The 22,518-nt window shown below is 37.9% G+C and overlaps 1 protein-coding gene across 2 annotated transcripts in view; it reads left to right on the top strand.

The window, feature by feature from the left end:
* The first annotated feature begins 10,755 nt into the window (after positions 1–10,755).
* LOC106078269 (core-binding factor subunit beta-like) overlaps positions 10,756–22,518 on the top strand; it is a 95,481-nt gene continuing 83,718 nt past the window's right edge. For both annotated transcript variants that reach the window (XM_056035230.1, XM_056035229.1), the window contains exons 1-3: positions 10,756–10,917; positions 11,162–11,248; positions 16,668–16,787. In XM_056035230.1, the coding sequence (XP_055891205.1) occupies positions 10,756–10,917; positions 11,162–11,248; positions 16,668–16,787 (369 nt within the window). The remainder of the gene's footprint in view (positions 10,918–11,161; positions 11,249–16,667; positions 16,788–22,518) is intronic.

The raw sequence follows: 22,518 nt of genomic DNA, 5'->3' as shown, positions 1-22,518 counted from the left end.
ATGAGTGTACGCTGTTGTTGGAGGTTATGTTCTAAATTGTTTTATCTGCAAGAGTAACACACACACACTCACACACACACACGTGCTCTCGTATGTCCTACATGTTAAACTAATCATTAACACACAAACGTATTTATTTCCGGAAGTACTCGGCCTTCATAGGCCTTACTCCCCCCCCCCCCCATTCATATTATAAATATAAAGGCAGAATTATTAGCATTAGGTAGGCTTACCAACAGATTTTTAAAGTCATTATATATGTAACAAGCATTACTCACCGGCTACGATTTATTCACTGGTGTATCACAAAATACTTATGTCTGATAATTCCAATATGCCCCAGAACTAATTCTTTTATGATTAGAACACAAGCCCCCTTACTTCCTGTCCTGCCAGTAGGTAAATAGAAAACAGTTGTCATTGGTGTAGCCTATTTTTAACACCTCACCACTGTTGATGATCGGTTGGTCGTTAAAATATGTTATTACATTGGTCAGTACAACTCATAGACTATATATAAGTGGACTGTCAACACTAAGGTAACTAAGGATAAGCTTCGTCGGTACAACTCAACCAACGAAGGAGTCAGGGCCGCCGCGATGGTCGTGAGAAATTTTAAAATGCCGCCCCTTTTTTATTCTCTAAAACAAATTCACTAGGACTGAGCTGGACACTGTACCAGCGTCCTTTGATTAAAATCCATTTTTATAACTCAACCAACGAAGGAGTCAGGGCCGCCGCGATGGTCGTGAGAAATTTTAAAATGCCGCCCCTTTTTTATTCTCTAAAACAAATTCACTAGGACTGAGCTGGACACTGTACCAGCGTCCTTTGATTAAAATCCATTTTTATAACTCAACCAACGAAGGAGTCAGGGCCGCCGCGATGGTCGTGAGAAATTTTAAAATGCCGCCCCTTTTTTATTCTCTAAAACAAATTCACTAGGACTGAGCTGGACACTGTACCAGCGTCCTTTGATTAAAATCCATTTTTATAACTCAACCAACGAAGGAGTCAGGGCCGCCGCGATGGTCGTGAGAAATTTTAAAATGCCGCCCCTTTTTTATTCTCTAAAACAAATTCACTAGGACTGAGCTGGACACTGTACCAGCGTCCTTTGATTAAAATCCATTTTTATAACTCAACCAACGAAGGAGTCAGGGCCGCCGCGATGGTCGTGAGAAATTTTAAAATGCCGCCCCTTTTTTATTCTCTAAAACAAATTCACTAGGACTGAGCTGGACACTGTACCAGCGTCCTTTGATTAAAATCCATTTTTATAACTCAACCAACGAAGGAGTCAGGGCCGCCGCGATGGTCGTGAGAAATTTTAAAATGCCGCCCCTTTTTTATTCTCTAAAACAAATTCACTAGGACTGAGCTGGACACTGTACCAGCGTCCTTTGATTAAAATCCATTTTTATAACTCAACCAACGAAGGAGTCAGGGCCGCCGCGATGGTCGTGAGAAATTTTAAAATGCCGCCCCTTTTTTATTCTCTAAAACAAATTCACTAGGACTGAGCTGGACACTGTACCAGCGTCCTTTGATTAAAATCCATTTTTATAACTCAACCAACGAAGGAGTCAGGGCCGCCGCGATGGTCGTGAGAAATTTTAAAATGCCGCCCCTTTTTTATTCTCTAAAACAAATTCACTAGGACTGAGCTGGACACTGTACCAGCGTCCTTTGATTAAAATCCATTTTTATAACTCAACCAACGAAGGAGTCAGGGCCGCCGCGATGGTCGTGAGAAATTTTAAAATGCCGCCCCTTTTTTATTCTCTAAAACAAATTCACTAGGACTGAGCTGGACACTGTACCAGCGTCCTTTGATTAAAATCCATTTTTATAACTCAACCAACGAAGGAGTCAGGGCCGCCGCGATGGTCGTGAGAAATTTTAAAATGCCGCCCCTTTTTTATTCTCTAAAACAAATTCACTAGGACTGAGCTGGACACTGTACCAGCGTCCTTTGATTAAAATCCATTTTTATAACTCAACCAACGAAGGAGTCAGGGCCGCCGCGATGGTCGTGAGAAATTTTAAAATGCCGCCCCTTTTTTATTCTCTAAAACAAATTCACTAGGACTGAGCTGGACACTGTACCAGCGTCCTTTGATTAAAATCCATTTTTATAACTCAACCAACGAAGGAGTCAGGGCCGCCGCGATGGTCGTGAGAAATTTTAAAATGCCGCCCCTTTTTTATTCTCTAAAACAAATTCACTAGGACTGAGCTGGACACTGTACCAGCGTCCTTTGATTAAAATCCATTTTTATAACTCAACCAACGAAGGAGTCAGGGCCGCCGCGATGGTCGTGAGAAATTTTAAAATGCCGCCCCTTTTTTATTCTCTAAAACAAATTCACTAGGACTGAGCTGGACACTGTACCAGCGTCCTTTGATTAAAATCCATTTTTATAACTCAACCAACGAAGGAGTCAGGGCCGCCGCGATGGTCGTGAGAAATTTTAAAATGCCGCCCCTTTTTTATTCTCTAAAACAAATTCACTAGGACTGAGCTGGACACTGTACCAGCGTCCTTTGATTAAAATCCATTTTTATAACTCAACCAACGAAGGAGTCAGGGCCGCCGCGATGGTCGTGAGAAATTTTAAAATGCCGCCCCTTTTTTATTCTCTAAAACAAATTCACTAGGACTGAGCTGGACACTGTACCAGCGTCCTTTGATTAAAATCCATTTTTATAACTCAACCAACGAAGGAGTCAGGGCCGCCGCGATGGTCGTGAGAAATTTTAAAATGCCGCCCCTTTTTTATTCTCTAAAACAAATTCACTAGGACTGAGCTGGACACTGTACCAGCGTCCTTTGATTAAAATCCATTTTTATAACTCAACCAACGAAGGAGTCAGGGCCGCCGCGATGGTCGTGAGAAATTTTAAAATGCCGCCCCTTTTTTATTCTCTAAAACAAATTCACTAGGACTGAGCTGGACACTGTACCAGCGTCCTTTGATTAAAATCCATTTTTATAACTCAACCAACGAAGGAGTCAGGGCCGCCGCGATGGTCGTGAGAAATTTTAAAATGCCGCCCCTTTTTTATTCTCTAAAACAAATTCACTAGGACTGAGCTGGACACTGTACCAGCGTCCTTTGATTAAAATCCATTTTTATAACTCAACCAACGAAGGAGTCAGGGCCGCCGCGATGGTCGTGAGAAATTTTAAAATGCCGCCCCTTTTTTATTCTCTAAAACAAATTCACTAGGACTGAGCTGGACACTGTACCAGCGTCCTTTGATTAAAATCCATTTTTATAACTCAACCAACGAAGGAGTCAGGGCCGCCGCGATGGTCGTGAGAAATTTTAAAATGCCGCCCCTTTTTTATTCTCTAAAACAAATTCACTAGGACTGAGCTGGACACTGTACCAGCGTCCTTTGATTAAAATCCATTTTTATAACTCAACCAACGAAGGAGTCAGGGCCGCCGCGATGGTCGTGAGAAATTTTAAAATGCCGCCCCTTTTTTATTCTCTAAAACAAATTCACTAGGACTGAGCTGGACACTGTACCAGCGTCCTTTGATTAAAATCCATTTTTATAACTCAACCAACGAAGGAGTCAGGGCCGCCGCGATGGTCGTGAGAAATTTTAAAATGCCGCCCCTTTTTTATTCTCTAAAACAAATTCACTAGGACTGAGCTGGACACTGTACCAGCGTCCTTTGATTAAAATCCATTTTTATAACTCAACCAACGAAGGAGTCAGGGCCGCCGCGATGGTCGTGAGAAATTTTAAAATGCCGCCCCTTTTTTATTCTCTAAAACAAATTCACTAGGACTGAGCTGGACACTGTACCAGCGTCCTTTGATTAAAATCCATTTTTATAGATCTTTTATATTCTCACCGTTGTCGTATTCCTCAGTCCCTCTTAGATGTTTTATTTCCAATTTAAAGTCTCCAGTTGTCTCAGTGATTGGGAGAAACCCCAGAAAATATTCATGTGTTTCAACATGAGGTTATAAAGACCAAAAAATGCCGACTAAAGTGACTTGAAATACACACGCCATTCTATTTTTTTTTTTTTTTTGTGATACATTTTTGTTATAAATTTCCAAAATAACTTTTTATGTACGAATATCGTTGTTTTTTTTTTTAACTACAAAAAATTAACCTTGGAATAATGATTTATCCACCCCCAAACTTGGGCTGTTTGCGTGCTATGCACACATTACACAATAGGAAGCGGCGGCCCTTGTAGGCGTTTTCTTTTTTAAATTGAAAAACATGAAATAACTTGAACAAAGTTCTTTTTAAAAACAAATCCAAATAAAACTTTTATTAAAATAGAGACAGATTCCACTTGAGAGGAAATAAATGTAGTAGTTACTAGTTATAATATAAAATGGTATTTTCAACAAAATTTAACTTACTACACAAAAAACAACTACAAAAAACAACATGTCTTTACTCTTTCATGTCTCTTGATCGTTTCCCGTTCGTAGCATACATTATGATAGACTCTGTCGTGATTTCATCATTCTCCAAGACCCAAAATGAATGCTCCTTTTCTTTATCATCACATTTGGAAACACTCAAACATTAACTCCATAACACACACAAACTTTTGGTCCTTGAATTCTAGTATTCCTGAGACTCGTGCTACGCTGTGTTGAAAAAAAATTATTTGCGTTACATTGTTTATTTAGGCCGAATGCCCCCCCCTCCTTTTTGTATATGTAATTCTTTGCAACTGGTTTTTATGTACGATGTTACCTCAACCGAAAAAAAAAAGTGTTTGTGTGTGTTTATTGAAGCTGATCATAAGGTGTTTAAATATCCAGGATTAAACAAGTATCAGCAGTCTCATCTCTGGAAGAGATGTAAAGAATGCACCGTCAGAGGCGTTGTGAACAAAACGTGCTCCCGGGGCAAGAAACTTTATTGGTGCCCTCCCCCCCACCCCCAATTGTCCATGAATATGACATAGAAATAAAGGCAAATAAAACCACAAGTATTTCATAATAATATAATACAAATAACATTAGAATATATTACCTAACTAAAATATCTACAATATTTGTGGCGCCTCCGTCCCCTGAGGCTGGCACCCGGGGTATCGTGCCCCCTTGCCCCCCCCCCCGCCCCCCCCCCCTCACTACGCATCTGTGCACCCTCCCCTACTTTTCTAAACGTTTTCATTCTACTGCCCCATTACTGCTACCAAAATCCTTTTTTTTTTTTTTTTGCCCTCCATGTAAAGAGACGAAAGCTGAGCTGGTTGGGTCATAGTGTAAGACATGACTCACTGACCAAAGTCATCCTTCAAGTTACAGTGGAGGCACTGGCGAATCCACGGGGGGGGGGGGCGGTAGGTGCGACCCCCCCCCCCGCGGACGAATTTTAGATTAGATACACACAATTTGTATACGAATTTATTACTTATGTTAATAATATAGACTAATTATTTCTATTTTTAACATATTTTTAGATTATTCCGCCCCCCCCCTCTAGTATGTTGGCTGATTTGGTGGAGTCGGGAGGGGGCGATGGCATCAATCCGCCCCCCCCCCCAATAAACTTTTGAGGGGGGGGCGGTCCAATTTATTTGTAGCTTGCTAACAGAATCAATTAAATATCTTTATGGTTAAAACTTGTTATTGATATTTTTTACCGATCTTTATATTATGTCGTTCCCCTGTTGACCGTCTGGGGGGGGGGGGTCAAATACCTCTACTGCCCTTTCCACCTAGACCCTTTGAGTGGGGGGGGGGAGGCGGTCCTAATTTTATGGACAAGTCATAGTTTGTGAACAAAATTAGTTGAATTAATATATAAATTTTATATTATGTCGCTCCCCTTCTGGTATTTTTGCCGATTCGTTGGGGTAGGTGGGTATGCCCTCCCCACTCTAGCCCTCTTAGTGGGTGGGAGGCGATCCTATTTTTATGGAGAAATCATAGTTTGTGAACACAATTAGTTGAATATATAATATAAACTACGTATTGATATCTGAATCCATTGTATATTATGTCGCACCACACTCTAATCTCAAATTTTGTGATTATTAAATAAAAAATGAAAAAGGGTTGTATCAGGTGGGAGGGGTGATACATGCAGTCGCCTTCCCCCCATCGGACAAACAAATACTTTTTCTTTTTTACTTTTTTCGCCCCACCCCTATTCTTTAATGCCAAATACAATCATTAGCAGAAATTATAAAAAGGAGCGAGGATTAATCGTTTTCACTCTATCGCCCCTCCCCTTTCCAGAGCGAGTTTATGTAATTTCACATGAATTTATCATAATTTTTTTAAGAAAGACTTTGCCATGGAAAAGTTAGAATTCAAACGAATTTTTTCAGCACAAGAGTCACGATTGAGATGAGTTCTAAACCAAAATAACTTTTAAATAACTTTTAAATAGTCGCCTTTTCCAACCTTTACTCAATCTGATATCTTCTAGTTACGTAAATTTGGGACTATAATTCACAATTTACGCTTGAATTTTATTGAATATTATTTATCTAATAATTTTTTCTTCGGTGGCGATCCTCAACTTTAATCTAAATATGTGGGTGTCACGTACACTATGACCATATATGGTAACAGTTTTGAGTTGTTCGCCGACTTAGCTCGAAATAGCAGGGAAACATTAGACTGCAATGATTGGTTGGTCTGGGAGGAGTAAGTTGTTGATCACGTGATTACAAGCTGAAAACCGGGGAAGATGCAAAATAGCCTCAGTCGGTTGTAAATATTTGTAGAGATAGGATCTAACTTGTATGTAGTTAAGAATATATATTTTATTCGTATCAAGACTCAGATATATTATTGAATAGATCAGTTATTCAAGTACATTTAAGCATTGTAACTATTTGTGTATAGTGTTTTCAAGTTATTAATTAAAGTCATTGTTTTTGAACGGAGAGAATTTAGATCGTACTTAGATCATATTTGTCAAGTTGTAACTCCTAGACCTAGATGATCCTCTTATCAATTGGCAACATTCTATATGATCGTATCATCAAAATATATCTGTCTACTTCTATACGGTCATCTTATCGAAAGATCATTTCAAGATCCTCGGCAATCACGGTCATTGATGGTGTAATATAGTTCAAGTCTGATCGTGACAGTAGCATCATCTTAGAGTGTGACATCAACACCATTGATGAACGTGACAGTGGGGTATCTTATCTTTTCAAGGAACAAATCGGTTTGCAATGTATTAAGGGCCCATAAATTCATATTAGAATAGTTTACAACACTATTTAAAGGGTCCTTTTTTAATAAGGAGCTTTAGGTCAGAAGAATGCGTTTCTTCAGTGAAGAATGCAAGCAAACACTTATGTCGTCGGGGCTTCGCCCCGAACTCCACTGATGAGTAATGAGCTATAGATGTCAGGAGAATGCGTTTCTGCAGTGAAGAATGCGAGAAAACGCTTTTGGCGTCTGGGCTTCGCCCCGAACTCCATTGATTAATAATGAGCTGTAGATGTCAGGAGAATATTTTTCTTCAGTGAAGAATGCAAGAAAACACTTGGCGTCGGGGCTTCGCCCCGAACTCCACTGATCAATAATTAGCTGTAGATATCAGGAGAATGCGTTTCTACGGTGGAGATTGCAAGAAAACGCTTTTGGCGTCGGTGATTCGCCCCGAAATCAGTTGATTAATAATTAGCTGTAGATGTCAGGAGAATACTTTTCTTCAGTGAAGAATGCAAGAAAACACTTTTTGCGTCTGGGCTTCGCCCCGAACCTCACCTCACTGGAGAAGCATACAGCGTTCCCCCAGACCCCTAAGCTTGAAAGAGAAAGGCCTGAACATGACTGTTTTTTTTTTCGCCAAAGGTTGAGAAACACTGCTTTTTTTAAATTCTTATAAATAAATAAATATATATATATATATATATATATATATATATATATATATATATATATATATATATATATATATATATATATGCTGTACGCACGTTTATGCATAGGGTTAGGGTTTACTGGGCGCTAGGGTTAGGGTTTGGAAATAAATCGCCCCCCCCCCACTCCAAAGTTCTGGATCCGCTAGTGAGTGAAGGTAGCTCGAAGAAAGGGTCGGCCAAAGAAAAGCTGGCTGGACAATGTAAAAGAATGGACCGGCCTCTCTTTTGATATCCTGCTGCTGACCGGGAAAAGTGGGGGGGGGGGGCGATCAGGTTACCGAACTGTAACAGCCACCCTACAACAAAAGTCAATGGACAGATGAGATGTGATGAAATTGCGAAGATTCACTAATTTTTAAAAGTGACAAACTCTGCTGCGTACTCTTCATGCCAGTTGTATTGCGTAATGGAATGAAAGGGGGGGGGGCATCGATATTTGTTCAAGCTTGATACGATACATTTTCTATTGATCACGGACATGGGTCATTCTAACCGACAGATCAACCAGAGGTCAAATTATCAACATGCATTGCCCACACAGCACCGCCCCCGAGGATTGTGGGAATGTGGGATTTGATCTTACACCAAATCAATAGTTTCTCTGTAGACTATACGATACTATTCGGGTCATAAATCACTGCACGTTTTAAACTATTCGTAATTGATACTTTGACTTACCTGTTAACTGAAGTAGTGAGGTGAGTGAGTGTCCACGCGTTTTTTTTTTTTGTAGTCTTCACTCACACTCGTGTAGGATGATTATTTGGTGGAGGGAATGTACTTCGGACTGTCAATGTAGGATGATTACCTGGTGGAGGGAATGCACTTCGGACTGTCAATGTAGGATGATTACCTGGTGGAGGGAATGTACTTCGGACTGTCAATGTAGGATGATTACCTGGTGGAGGGAATGCACTTCGGACTGTCAATGTAGGATGATTACCTGGTGGAGGGAATGCACTTCGGACTGTCAATGTAGGATGATTACCTGGTGGAGGGAATGCACTTCGGACTGTCAATGTAGGATGATTACCTGGTGGAGGGAATGCACTTCGGACTGTCAATGTAGGATGATTACCTGGTGGAGGGAATGCACTTCGGACTGTCAATGTAGGATGATTACCTGGTGGAGGGAATGCACTTCGGACTGTCAATGTAGGATGATTACCTGGTGGAGGGAATGCACTTCGGACTGTCAATGTAGGATGATTACCTGGTGGAGGGAATGCACTTCAGACTCTTACCCAGAGTTCGAATCCTATCCTTTACCATCCATCAGGACGTCTGGATTATGACGTTATAATCATCGATTCTGAAGGCAATTTTTAAATGTATAAAACATAAAAAGTAACACTCTTGCATATCAGAGTAACACTCGTACATATTAAGGTAACAAAGTAACACTCGTACATATTAAGGTAACAAAGTAACACTCACTAACACTACTGAAGAATAGGCGTCTATTTTAAATAAACCACTAAATTAGCACGTGGATAAACATTAAACGTAACAGTTTTTTGTTTACTGAAGCCTTTGTAATTTTGTACAATAATTCACCAAATGCAAAAAAGAAAATCAAACCATTTATCTGGATCCATGCAACATGAACGACTGTACTCTTTGCTAGACCACTTAACATTGGTGGCAGGTCTCAGTGGGACTGACATAACAGTATTACACTTTCTCTTCCACGGTTTTGTTGTTTCAATGCTAATCACTGACATTAGACGACTAAATGGAAGTCCTAATAAATCGGTCAGAACTATGCTTTTGTTGTTTTTTTTCCCCGCCCTTGAATCGCATTACATTCATACTCACCCACACCATGTCAACAATGAATAGGCGTATATACTTGTGTGGGCCGAAATAATTCCTGTAGGAAAGACCCGCTGCCACTCTCCATTCCTTCCTTTTAAATGACAAGAGCTGACAATGGTGCAGTATGGTCTCAGCACGTGAGCCAACAGTAAACAACAACAACGCCACCAAAGACGACACATCAACAGCTTGTTTAGCGAGGCGCAGTTAATACCTTGAAATGAAGGCGTTGAACAGTGCTCGATGTCCAGAAGGGAAGCAATTAGTTTGCGCAATGCGGGAAATGCTTTTTGACACCGAGATTTCATTTATGCGTGGGAAAAGGTGAGAGTCATATGTTGATAATAACCTCCATCGCCGACATTGCATCTCCCCCCACCCCCCCCCCCCCTTTTTTTTTCAAATGTACATTAAAAATTAAAAAGACACGTGTGGCGTAGAATAATTGAAAATCTTGCACTTTTAAATGGTGCATTAGTCTTAAGTAGAACAATGGCCAATAAATTTAAAACATGATATCCTTGATCAAAGAAATGAAGGAGAGAGATGAAAAAAAAAAACGGCTTGGTTCCGCACGCTCTCAAGCCAGCGAGGCTGTTGTGTGGTTGGCTTGGAGTTTTCCACACAGCTGATCGACGGGGGAACCCTAGCGTGGAGTTCCTATTCTTCGCCCGCTTTAAAAAAAAAAAAAAACGACGGAGACGTCAATTTCCGCTTGACATTTTTTTTTTCTTTTAAAATATCCAACCAAGAAACACTCGTGTGAAACTAGGTCACCACTGTCCTTTTACGGAGACCGAATAACTTAAACTTAAAACGGAATATTCCTTATATGGAAGACCTTATGAATATTAAGTAGCTACGATTGCAGTCGTTCCACCGAACGAAAACGGAGTCTGACGTAAAAAAGCTTCGGAAGTAAATAATCCTTATATGGTAGTTTCCGTGGACGAAAGCGTCGAGATTCCCCAACGAATCACGAACTATCGACCAATGAAAATTAAGAAGGTATGAAGCAACATGTCAAATTTTGTAGTGGCCTAGAAATGAATGAAGATCTCTCAGACAGCATGTTGTCATTCCTAGTGAACACATTGTACTGTGAACTGAAGGCACGGTTTCTTTTCGCTATGCCGCGGGTCGTACCCGACCAACGGGCTACCTTTGAAAATGATGAACTGTTTAGGAAATTAAGTAGGGAAAGCGAGGTAAGATTGGTTTGACTTTTCGCCGGTTCATATGAATCGTTTTAATTTTTTTTCGAATGGGATTTCCAGGGAGTGTTCGTCTGGAGTCTATAGTCAGTACAGTATAGTATAGGTAGATAATTCATGATTATTGGAAGTGTTTTTTTTTAGATAGTTTTTTTTTCGTGTGGTTTTATTCTCAAATGGATTTATTGATTCGTGAAATTGATCGATTTTATTTTCTCTCTATTGATATAATTATTAGGTAAGATATACTGGATATCGAGACAGACCGATCGATGAAAGGCAACTTCGATTTCATTCAGATTGTAGAGAAGGTCACGCTGACTTGGTAAGTTGGACACTTTTTCTTGTGATCAGTAAGTTGTGTAGATCTATCTTGTCCTGGTTAGTTTCATTCATAAGTATGGGTTATTCGGGTTAATTGGAACCATTTAATGTAGTTAATCCTTTAGGCTACTTTAGCAATGTAGGCTACTGCCTACTGAATCCGCGTAGGCCTACATCCAGTAGGTACAACTTGACCAATATTTAATCGGACTACTGACCCCAAAAATTATTAGTTTTATTTGATAAACTACTCCCATGGGCATTGACTCTACTAACTGTCAACTACTTAGGGGCCCGGCTTAGGTCTCGAGTCTAGGCCCATATTTATTGTTTGAATTTTTCGAAGGAAAAAGAAGCACTTAATGCAGGTCCTCCAAACCCCCTACCCGGTACCACTTTTAAAAATACATTTCTTAATGAAAATATAGGCTACTAGACAAGAAAAGTAGGTTATAGGCTGTAAGTGTTTAGAAAATTTGGGAGTGGCTATAAGTGACACGCCAGCCTATAGCAGTGGGGAGCAAGTCAAATCTAGCCAGTAGGCGTTTAGAAAATTATGGAGTTATGAAAAGGATTAATTTTGTATTAAGATTAAATATCCTACTAAAGAGAAGGTGTCGCCTAGCCCTACACTGAAATACACTTTATGAGATTTAAAGTTTGTAATAGTCTTAGGATTATAACTGAAAAAAAAGTTTGTTTTAATTAGCAAAAAATAAATAAATAAATGAATTAGCGAATGAGTGGCTATTAGGCTTGAAGAAATGAATAAGAAAAGTTTTTGTTTTGACATCAGACGTTGTCTTGTCACACCCTTCTCTTGTTCCTTTAGGGTTGAAGATGATTAGGTCTACATCCTAATCCAAATCTCCCGCAGGATGGCCGGAGGGGGTTGACCACGGGACCATCGAGACGACAGTCCAGAGCGCATACCATGCGGCCAGGCAGACATCTACATTTTCTGCTCAGGCTTGAAAACAAATACAAAGACTATGTGATGTTTAAGTGTTTAAAAAATAGTTTGAACCGCCCAAGGACACCGTAATAAAATGTTGAACTTAAAAAAAAAAATACTCATCTCTGCTAGAAATAGCTTTTTAATTATTTTTTTTTAAACATTCGTTATTTAAAAAAAAAAAAGTAGCAGAAATATATATATATATTTAATATGACATTAAATGGCCGTTTTTTTAAATATTTATTTTAAAACGTGAGACTTGAAACAAAATAACAAACCTTTAAGTTTTGTTTGAAACTCACAAACAACATCATTAGTCCCAATGTAACAAAAATGGGCACACACACAGACACACAGAGTATTTTATTATGTGTCTTTATCACCATCTTAATGCATTCAAAAAATATAATAGACAAAAAAAATATTGAAAATTAAGTGATGACATTGTCTTTCAACGAACTATTACATATTTATTCATTAATACAAATCGAAAGTTGAGCTGAAAGGTCAAACCTAAATAATAGCGAAATTTGGAGGGGGGTGGGGGGTCGGCGATAAGAGTCTGATCTGGACAACCTTGTGGCAAAATACAAATAAAAAGACGCTCAAATTAAGAAATAAAAATGAGAAAAAATATGTTAGGACGTCCAGTAGGTTGTTCAGAATTGACCTGAGTGGACAAGAGAACGGTCAGAAAATGTCAAATAGTATCAAGGTGATCATAATAGAATAACTAATAGTAAAATAATAGAGTAGAGAGTTGCCATAGTTTTTTGGTTTGATTTTTTAAAGGCGTTCTTTGCTTTATACCATGAAAGCAACTCTAGCTTTCTGTGAGCTAGTTTCAAATACCCGTTTATCTCCCCTGCTTATTGTTACCGGCACAACGAGGACAAAGTGGAAGGTGCGCGGGTGGAGCGCACTATTTCTGGCAGGCGATCGATGTCATAATTTACTGTAGATAATTTGTTGACATCTAGTCAAGTGTACGCGCGTGTGTGTATGTGTGCGTCTTTTTCTGTCAACAAAAACAATAATTTCTGAATTGTAAACTGCTTCTAACGGTTCTTGCTTCCATGGCTGAAATTAGCGGGGGTGGACTTGGGGAAGGAAATTAAAAAAGGAAGACTTTTTTTTTTTATTAGGGAAGAGGGGGGGGGGGGATGTCTCATGTGTAGTTGTAAAAAAAAATACGTTTATTTCGTAACGATGTAGTCTACTGGTCTGAATGGCAATGTCCTGAGAACGTTTCAACTCTCCATCGGGAAGCCATTTCTCATGTAGGTGAGTGACAAGTAGGGCCTCTACCTCTTATCCATCAATAAATTTCCCACTATGTTAGCAGCGCTCAAGTTTGGACTCGTGCTAGCAGCTTCTTGAAGAAAACTGAAGTCGGGCTCGCATAGTGGGCCCGTATTTAACATCAGACCTAATGACTGCTTTATTGACTGCCTCTTGTGACTAACAGCGGGCAAGAAAGTCTTTTTATACTGCCCTTTTTGACTGCTTTCTTTTAATGGCGTTTCTTCTCTCGTTCTCCCTCCGTACGACACTGTCCCACCCCCCTCTCTCTCACTGTACCATTTCTAGAGAGTCCATCTATAAATAAGGAGACAGCATCAAAGACATTGCAATTAGACATTGTTTCATAAAGATAGTTCCAATATTTTAGTCAACCATGGCCTAGAAGTAAACAAATGAGAATTAACTTATTTAAACAAGGGGATCGTAAGTCTTATCTTATCTTATATAATACAGACGTTACATAATGAGAATGTTGTGAAAACGTTGTTTTTAATATATTGTTAATATTCATTCCACACTCAAAACGAATGTTTAAATTGCATACAGTACTGTTGATTTACTCCCATAATAATAATAACAGTAGGTAAAGCCACATCACCAGAAAATTCCTCAGTGGAAACTGTTAAAGGGACTACAATGAATTTTTTTTCTCTTTAGCGAAGCTTGACCCTGGCATTGTCAGAGAATGAATATTAATTCATTTCCATAATGATAATAATGATAATACTAAGATAATAATAATAATAATATAAATATAATAATAATAATAATATAAATATAATAATAATAATAATAAAATTAATATAATAAGAATAAAAATAATACTAAAATAATAATAATTCTTAAATAATAATAATACTAAAACAATAATATTACTAAAATAATACCAGACATAAAAATAATATTACTAAAATAATAATACAGATATTAATAACAATACAATGAAAATACAAATAAAAGCTTGAGTTCTGGCTAAATTGGACAACTATTACAGACATACTAAACATCTGTCGTATATAAATTTCCGACACGCATATCACTGACCGATCCAGACGTTTTACTTTAATATCCGATTTCCTGCAGTGTGAGAAGTTTGAGAGGCTGTATGTCACTGGTCAGGTTTGACCCTCGGACCCTGAAATGGAAATCTAGCCTAGGATCTGTAATAAAGCCTAGTATTATACGTGAATGGAAACCTAGCTTTAAAGACGAGAGTATGGTAGGCTTCCATTTCGTGTTCTATCCTATTTGTACACTACCTCAAGTTGAAAAAACAAGGATGGACAAAACAATTGACAGCTGGTGTCTAGGATTGGGAAAAGAATGACTAGCTCGTTGGTCTGACTAAAAGGAAAACTCTCCTTTGATCGTTACATTTGGTCAAAGTCTAACACAAATTAATTTCAATTTGGCTAGAGGACTAGAAACTATTTATCTTGAACAGACTCTAGGCCCTATTCACATAGACATATATTAATATATACATGTCTGTACCTATTCATTTGAAAGTTAAATAAACTAATGTTCATTTTTCCCACTGTCTTCAAAGTCTAGATCTAATGGCGTACCATTAGAATATTATTAGGTCTAGTAGATTTAGTAATTCGCTTAGCCAGGATTTTTTTCTCGGAAAAGGGGGGGGGGGACGTACTAAAAAATGTTCAATGTTTAAAAAAATCTAACATTCATAAGTTATTAAGAGCAAAATTATCGCTCTTAAGTTGTATAAAGGAGATATTGTCGTTAATAAAAAAAAAACACACAAACAAGTATTTATATATTTTTCTTATAATTTGTAGATCCAAACCAACTTTCTATTTCCCTCAATGCCAAAGAATTGTTTCCCTTCAAGTATTGCGCTTTAGAACTGCGTTGCAATATTTCAACTTTTGGCGTTTTTTTTTTTTTGGTCCACTTCTCCTCCAAGAACATGACCTACCTACGCCACTGAGTCACTTCTAGTCACTTTGACCTATACGATGCTAGACCTCTATACTATTCTGTTGAGTTCAATACAATAAACTTGAACGTACTGCCAACATTGACATGGCGCAACTTCTCTGGCTTTGTGTTTCTTTCTGGGAGTGGGAGCGGATGGGAGGGGAAAAGAGGAACAGATAGGGGGCGGGGGGCATATCTGAAAGAACACTCATCTTTGTTGACTAACTGTCCGCCATTTTGCCTTCTTTCTCGGGTCAAACATTTTGGACTTTGCTGTAATGTTTTATGGGAAATGCGTTGATAGAAGTAGGTACAGTCGGGACCCTGAAAGGCAGATTCATCAGTATTTGTGGTTAAAGTTTAACAAGAAATTGTTGCCAGCCTTCACCCCCTTTACCCGCCCAAACAAATGTCTGATTTCCATTAGAGAATATTGAACTCGAGGATCAAAGACATTCTTGATTTGAAAGCAAAACTCTTGAAAACTTGGTCGCCATGATAAATAGGTGAGACAAAGTGTAGCGCCCTTTCTTCATGAAACAACAACTTATGCATAATTGTTTACAGTAAGGTAAAGATGATTTCTACTTATTGTCTTTAAACATGGCTAAAGACTATTTGGGTACATGATCTTACATTTTATTATCGTGGCATTACATTTTATTATCGTGGCATTACATTTTATTATCGTGGCATTACATTTTATTATCGTGGCATTACATTTTATTAACATGGCATTATGTTTTAATCCTTTTATTACCATTTATCAAAGTGGTCTCACGGTTTTCTTTTTCATTAATTCCGTGTTCAAATCGAAATCAAGGATTAATTCCTGAAGCATGTATTAGTTTGTACAAGAAGTTTTAAAAACAAATTAAGCATCAGACATCACACAAACAAATATGAACATTGAAAAGATGTTCATCTGGGAGCTACCCAAAACGTGTATCTTGTAATGCACACATGAATGAACAGCCGAGACCAATCGTTAGAGAAGGCCTGAACACTGACCTGCAACGTCACAACCTGTGGGCAATTTAGACCAATGCCTCGTTGCCACGTCACAGGTCTGTACAATGTGGCAACGAGCTACTGGTCTAACCTGCCCACAGGTTGTGACGTTGCATGTCAGTGTTGAAGCCTTTTATATCGAATGGTCTCGGACAAACTCAAAATAAACTAACTCAAATATTGATTTACCACTTTTATTTTTCAGGCATTCGTTTGCACTGGTACAAATCTCCAATTAAATTTTTCTCCAAACGCCTGGTCGGAGAGACCTGAAGATAGAATACCCACAAGTGAATTTGTCAATTTCGACGTAGAACCTGGCAAGGTAAGGAATTTCAGTATTACAAAGAAATGTTTTTTTTTTATATAATGTTAATTTGTTAGCTTACAAAATTTTTTTCGAATACAATGTTAATTTATTTGCTTGTTTGGAAATTTATTTGTTAAAATATGTTTTTAAAAAATCGAACCGCGTGTAACATAAAAATTCTCAGAAAATTTTGATAAATGCCTATCATCCTAAACATTTGATTTTTGACTGGCCAATCGGCCACGACTAAGGGACCGTCGTAATGAAGAGATTCCAGAGCAAACACCACACAACCAGGCAGCCATTACATTGGAATCTTTAGATCGGAAGTAACATTTCAAACACGTGAAGCTAACATTAAGGTTTAAACCTAATATCTAAGCGGCTTGTGTGTCAAAGTGACTTCCGAGATTGCAATGAATGAACATGACTGCAAAGTTCCAAACAAATAACTTGTTAGTTCCTTCCTTCCTCTGTCAGACTGTATCAGCGTCAATCGTTGACAAAGATACGTGAAAAGGATCAAGACGTCAGTGGGTAGTCACTTTTTCTATCTGAATGTTGTTTTTATTTGAGAAAAGAGTCCTTGTAATCACTACACATTTCCAACACGGATCAATAAAGTAGTCTTAGTCTTAGACAGTTCTTACACTATAACATTGAATTCTAAGACTCGAGACTTGAGTAAGACAAATGTGTCTAGACTCAAAAGATTCTTTTCCTTTGCATCTTGAAAAAAAACCCACCTCCTTTCAGAACCCAGTAGAACGTGTTATGGTGGTAATATTGCGTTGTAGACACGTGACCTTCCTATTGTCAAAATACCTCTATTGAAAAAAAAATATTTTGACGAAAACTCGCTTAAAATTGTCAACATTTTCCGTCCGCTAATTGTCATTAATTGCTGAAGACGTCAACATTTTGTTGCCTCGGTCTGGCATACGACCTACGCATCAACCTTCTCTTGTAGAGCTGTAGAGTTCAACACCCACCCCGTTTTCCCTCCCATCCTACACGTAGTAATTCTTTTTTTTTTTTTAATTCATTCAAACAAAACAATCATTTCACAATTAAACAATTCTAGCATCCCGCCTCGGTGATGTTAAAAGCTGGCGTCAAATTTCATTGCGAAGAATAGATTAAAAAAAAACAGCCCAATTTATAATAGTGAGTGGGAATATAGGCCCTAGTCCCATTTTAACCACGGAGTTCGTCAGATATAGGCCTAATCTCGTTAGAATCAATAAGCTGAATATCTTATGTAGCGCTTTTTAAATAAAACAATTCGCGAGATTTACTGCAATTTAAATCAAATAGTGGATAGGCATAGACATCAATAAATATAGACTGGAAAAAGGAAATAACTTCATGTAACTTGAAAACATGTATATCTATTGTTTTTGGATTTCCGAATTCTGAAAAGTTGCATGATCTTCAGTCTTAGAGATTAAACAAAACTACACTACTGTATAATAAAGTACACAAAATTGCAAGTCACAAATTTTCGTTTCATAAAACTCTTTTATCGACCAGTCTATATTTATTGATGTCTATGTGGATAGGATATATTTCAAATATAAAAGAAATTCGTGAAATACAGCACTATTTGAATCGTTCAAAAAGTGCATGAGATTTAGTCAAATTTTAATCAAATGATTCTAGAATTCGCGTCATTTAAATCAGATAGTCCGTAGGATATATAGCGTCATTTAAATCAGATAGTCCGTAGGATATATAGCGTCATTTAAATCAGATAGTCCGTAGGATATATAGCGTCATTTAAATCAGATAGTCCGTAGGATATATAGCGTCATTTAAATCAGATAGTCCGTAGGATATATAGCGTCAATTAAATCAGATAGTCCGTCGGATATATAGCGTCAATTAAATCAGATAGTCCGTAGGATATATAGCGTCATTTAAATCAGATAGTCCGTAGGATATATAGCGTCATTTAAATCAGATAGTCCGTAAGATATATAGCGTCATTTAAATCAGATAGTCCGTAGGATATATAGCGTCATTTAAATCAGATAGTCCGTAGGATATATAGCGTCATTTAAATCAGATAGTCCGTAGGATATATAGCGTCATTTAAATCAGATAGTCCGTAGGATATATAGCGTCAATTAAATCAAATAGTGTGTGGGCTGTAGCCCTAAAAAATAGTTTTTGAGATCTAGCGACTTTTAACTCCAATAGTAATAATAATAATAATAATCTTTATTATCCGTAAGGAAATTTGTCTTACAATTTGTGCATTACACCAAACAAAAAACATTATAACTATAAGAAACCAAAGTGTACATTCACACCAGACGCACTCATAATTTACATGTGGCAAAGTTTATATCAGATTGTTCTTATTTAATGATTTGATTGCCAGGGGAACAAAAGAGTGTTTGTGTCTGTTTGTCTTTGCTATCGGTGTCTTGTATCTCTTTTGTGATGGTAAAATCACAAAATCCTGACACAAAGGGTGATTCTTTATTTCGAGGATCTTGTTAGCTTTTTTATAGATGTTTGTCTCAAACAACTGACGTATGATATGGTCACATTGAACTTCTGCTTGGGATTGATAAATAAATGTAGTAGTTACATTTTATTACAATACCTCTAATCAACGCGCATCTTCCTGGAACCTGGACACTGATCTCGAAAATTGCTCTAAAGATTTTTCTAGAAATTTAAAAGATGGTGTATATCGCTGAAGAAAGAATTACTAGCTCGTTAGCCACACGAGAAAATTCCAGTTTGACAGTTATAATTTTTCAAAGAAAATATTTACCTTGAAAGGACTCTACGTCTTCGGGTATTACCGCATTCATAAATTAATGTCCAGGAAAATCGTATAGTCTTTTAAGTCTAGATCTTAAGATTTACCATTGGAATATTATAAAGTCTAGTATACACTCGCTTAACAAGGTTTCTTTATTGTGGGGAGGGGGGGAATAGTGCGGGGTAAAAAAATCTTCGATTGTTTTTTTTTTAATCTAACATTCATTAGTTCCTATTCGCCGATCCTGTAGTTTGTTGGGCACCACACATTACACAAGATTTGTCGACCGTCTTTCTCTATTCCTTCTCTGTCTTTTGCCTTGGGTTGAATCTCTTTCAATGGCAGGCCGTTCCATTCTCTTATGTTGTCTTGCAGTCGCTTTCTCTGTCTGCCTCTTCTTCTTATTCTTAGTACTGATCCCTGTAGAAAAGGTCTTTGTGAGCCCTGAAGACCTTGTAATATGGCCATAGAGTTTTAATGTGTGCTTTTTTGGACAGTAATTAGCAGGTCATCGTGGGGGTCCAATCGCTGTAACAACCGTCTCTAATCTCTTCGTTTGTGATGCGGTCTTCGAATGTGAGACATAATACAATCGCTCTATAAGTTGTCTTTTAAAATGTATCTTTTTGGTGTTTTTCTTGTTTGAGACAAATAGATATGTTAATTTCAAAACAAACTTGACATTAAAACAAAAAAACTTTAAAAAAAACCTAGCTAGTCTTCAAATGTTCCGTTACAGGCACGCATCAATGACTTCTACAACTGCCATCTCTTCCAGTCAAATCTCTTCTCACTTGGTTCCAATACAATTTGTAAACTTTTTATTTGAACTCACATTTTTTTTTAAAACGATGTTCAAATGTAAGAATGTATTCACTTTCGTCTGTCTCTGCCTTCAAAACACGAGGGGGGGGGGTGTTATTGTCAGTCGAAAAGAGATTTATTGGCACAAATCACATACATAATGTTAACCTATTTGTGAGATGTCATGGGGCGCGGGTTGGCCGGTATACTACTTTCGCTCCTCTGTTCTCGAACATACTTTCATAGTGACATCTCCAACTGAGTCTATTGCTTTCTATAATTTGTCGTCGTAATGCTCCTGTTTATATTAAAGGTTAAAGGTTTGGCTTTACATGCCATTCTAGCGTAAATTTTTTTCTTAAATCATAACATCAACCCCATGTATTAACATACATAAGAAACACAAACAAATCAAATGAAGCCGAACTGTTTATTTTCTTAAACAAACCCAATTCAACTGCTAACATCCCCTCTTTTTTCTAACCACCATCAATAACTTTACAGTGGGTGTACATTTAGAAATGCTAATTTGTCATCACTTGGCTAGGAGTTCATAAATAGATATTTATGACACTAGAAGAAAGATTTTAATATATATATATATATATACAGAGCATGGGCGTAGCCAGGATTTTTTTTCGGGGAGGGTTTTGGGGGGGGGATTCCCCCTGACCCCCCCCCCCCCCCCCGCGGAAAAAAAATTATATATATATATATATGTGTGTGTGTGTATATAATTAATCTTTATTACATTCTGACCCTTTCGGAAGACGTTTATTGTTTATTGTAGACTCCCCGCCCTTGCTAGCAAGGGGGTCTGGGGGAGTTCGCAGCGCTCCCCCAGCGCGGGGCGAAGCCCCGCCGCCGAGCACTATTTCTGGTATTGAAAGCCAACAAAATGCATATTCTGAGGTATCTACAGTGCATTATCTTGCTATTAAAAAGTTTTATTTCAAAAACCTAATGTGCTATTCTTACTGATTTAGACCCTCTCGCGCCGTTCGGAGCATTTTCCGGCAAGCTGTTTCCGACACTCTTATTTTGCGTAATCATTTTGTGTGAGAACATGTCCCGCAAAACCTCATGCGACGCTCTGTCACAACCTTACTAAGGATTCGACTCCCAGTTCGGCATATGATTTCTTTGATTTAGACCCGATCTCTATGACTGACTCCTAAAATCTATCTTAGTCATCTTTGTTGAGACACATTTAATGATTTTCAATTTCGGCAGAAGACTATTCACACTTTATTAATGGAGCCCAAGCCACTGGTAGAAATTTGTAACCTTTCTTGACTACGCTCTTGGAATTACATGCCTGTATTTCACTTTAGATTTTATATCGAAAAGGAAAGTTTTTTTCGTCAAATCATCTGTTGAGGGGTTTTAAACTAAGAAATCTCTGGAGTTTTTTTGTTTTGTTTTTAATTCAAAACCCTATTTAGCTACGATCATAGAATTTGGTGACTGTAGTTTGCTTTAAAATAATATTGAAGAGAGAGGTTTTCAACTCTAAACGCTCTGTAGGGGAATTTTAAACTCAAAACCATCTGGAGGGGTTTTAAACTTTAAAGAAAAAGCCATCTGGAGGAAAGGGATTTAAACTCAAAACCCCTTTGGCTACGCTCATAGATTTTATAGTGTGTAATTTGCTTTTTTTTATATTGAAGAGGTACTTTTTAGCTTCAAACCTCAACTGGAGGGGAGGATGGGGTTTAAACTCAAAACCCCTTTGGCTACGCTCATAGAATTTTGAGTGTGTAATTTGCTTTTTTTATATTGAAGATGGGGTTTATTGTAAATTTTGGAGGGGGTTTTAAAATCAAAATCTTCCTCAACTGTGCTGTTGGAATTTGGGGATTGTTGTTTGCATTTTTTTGGTTTTGTTTTATAGAAGAGGGGGATTTAACTGCAAAAACCTCTGGTAGGGGGTTTAAAATTCAAAACCCCCTGTAGGGGGTTTTAAACTCAAAGCCCCCTGGTAGAAGGATTTGTATCTCAAAACCCCTGATAGGTGTTTTTTAAATCTCAAAACCCCCTGGTAGGGGGATTTAAACTCAAAACCCCCTGGTAGAGGGTTTTTAACTCAAAACTGCCTCGGCTGTGCCGTGGTAAGTGATGATTTAGTATTAAAATCTCACCTAAAATAAACAAAATGAAAGT

The sequence above is a fragment of the Biomphalaria glabrata genome, chromosome 7, assembly GCF_947242115.1.
Source record: "Biomphalaria glabrata chromosome 7, xgBioGlab47.1, whole genome shotgun sequence".
Classification (NCBI taxonomy): Eukaryota; Metazoa; Mollusca; class Gastropoda; family Planorbidae; genus Biomphalaria; species Biomphalaria glabrata.
The sequence above is the reverse complement of the archived record's forward strand: the minus strand, read 5'-3'. Positions and strand labels throughout refer to the sequence as shown.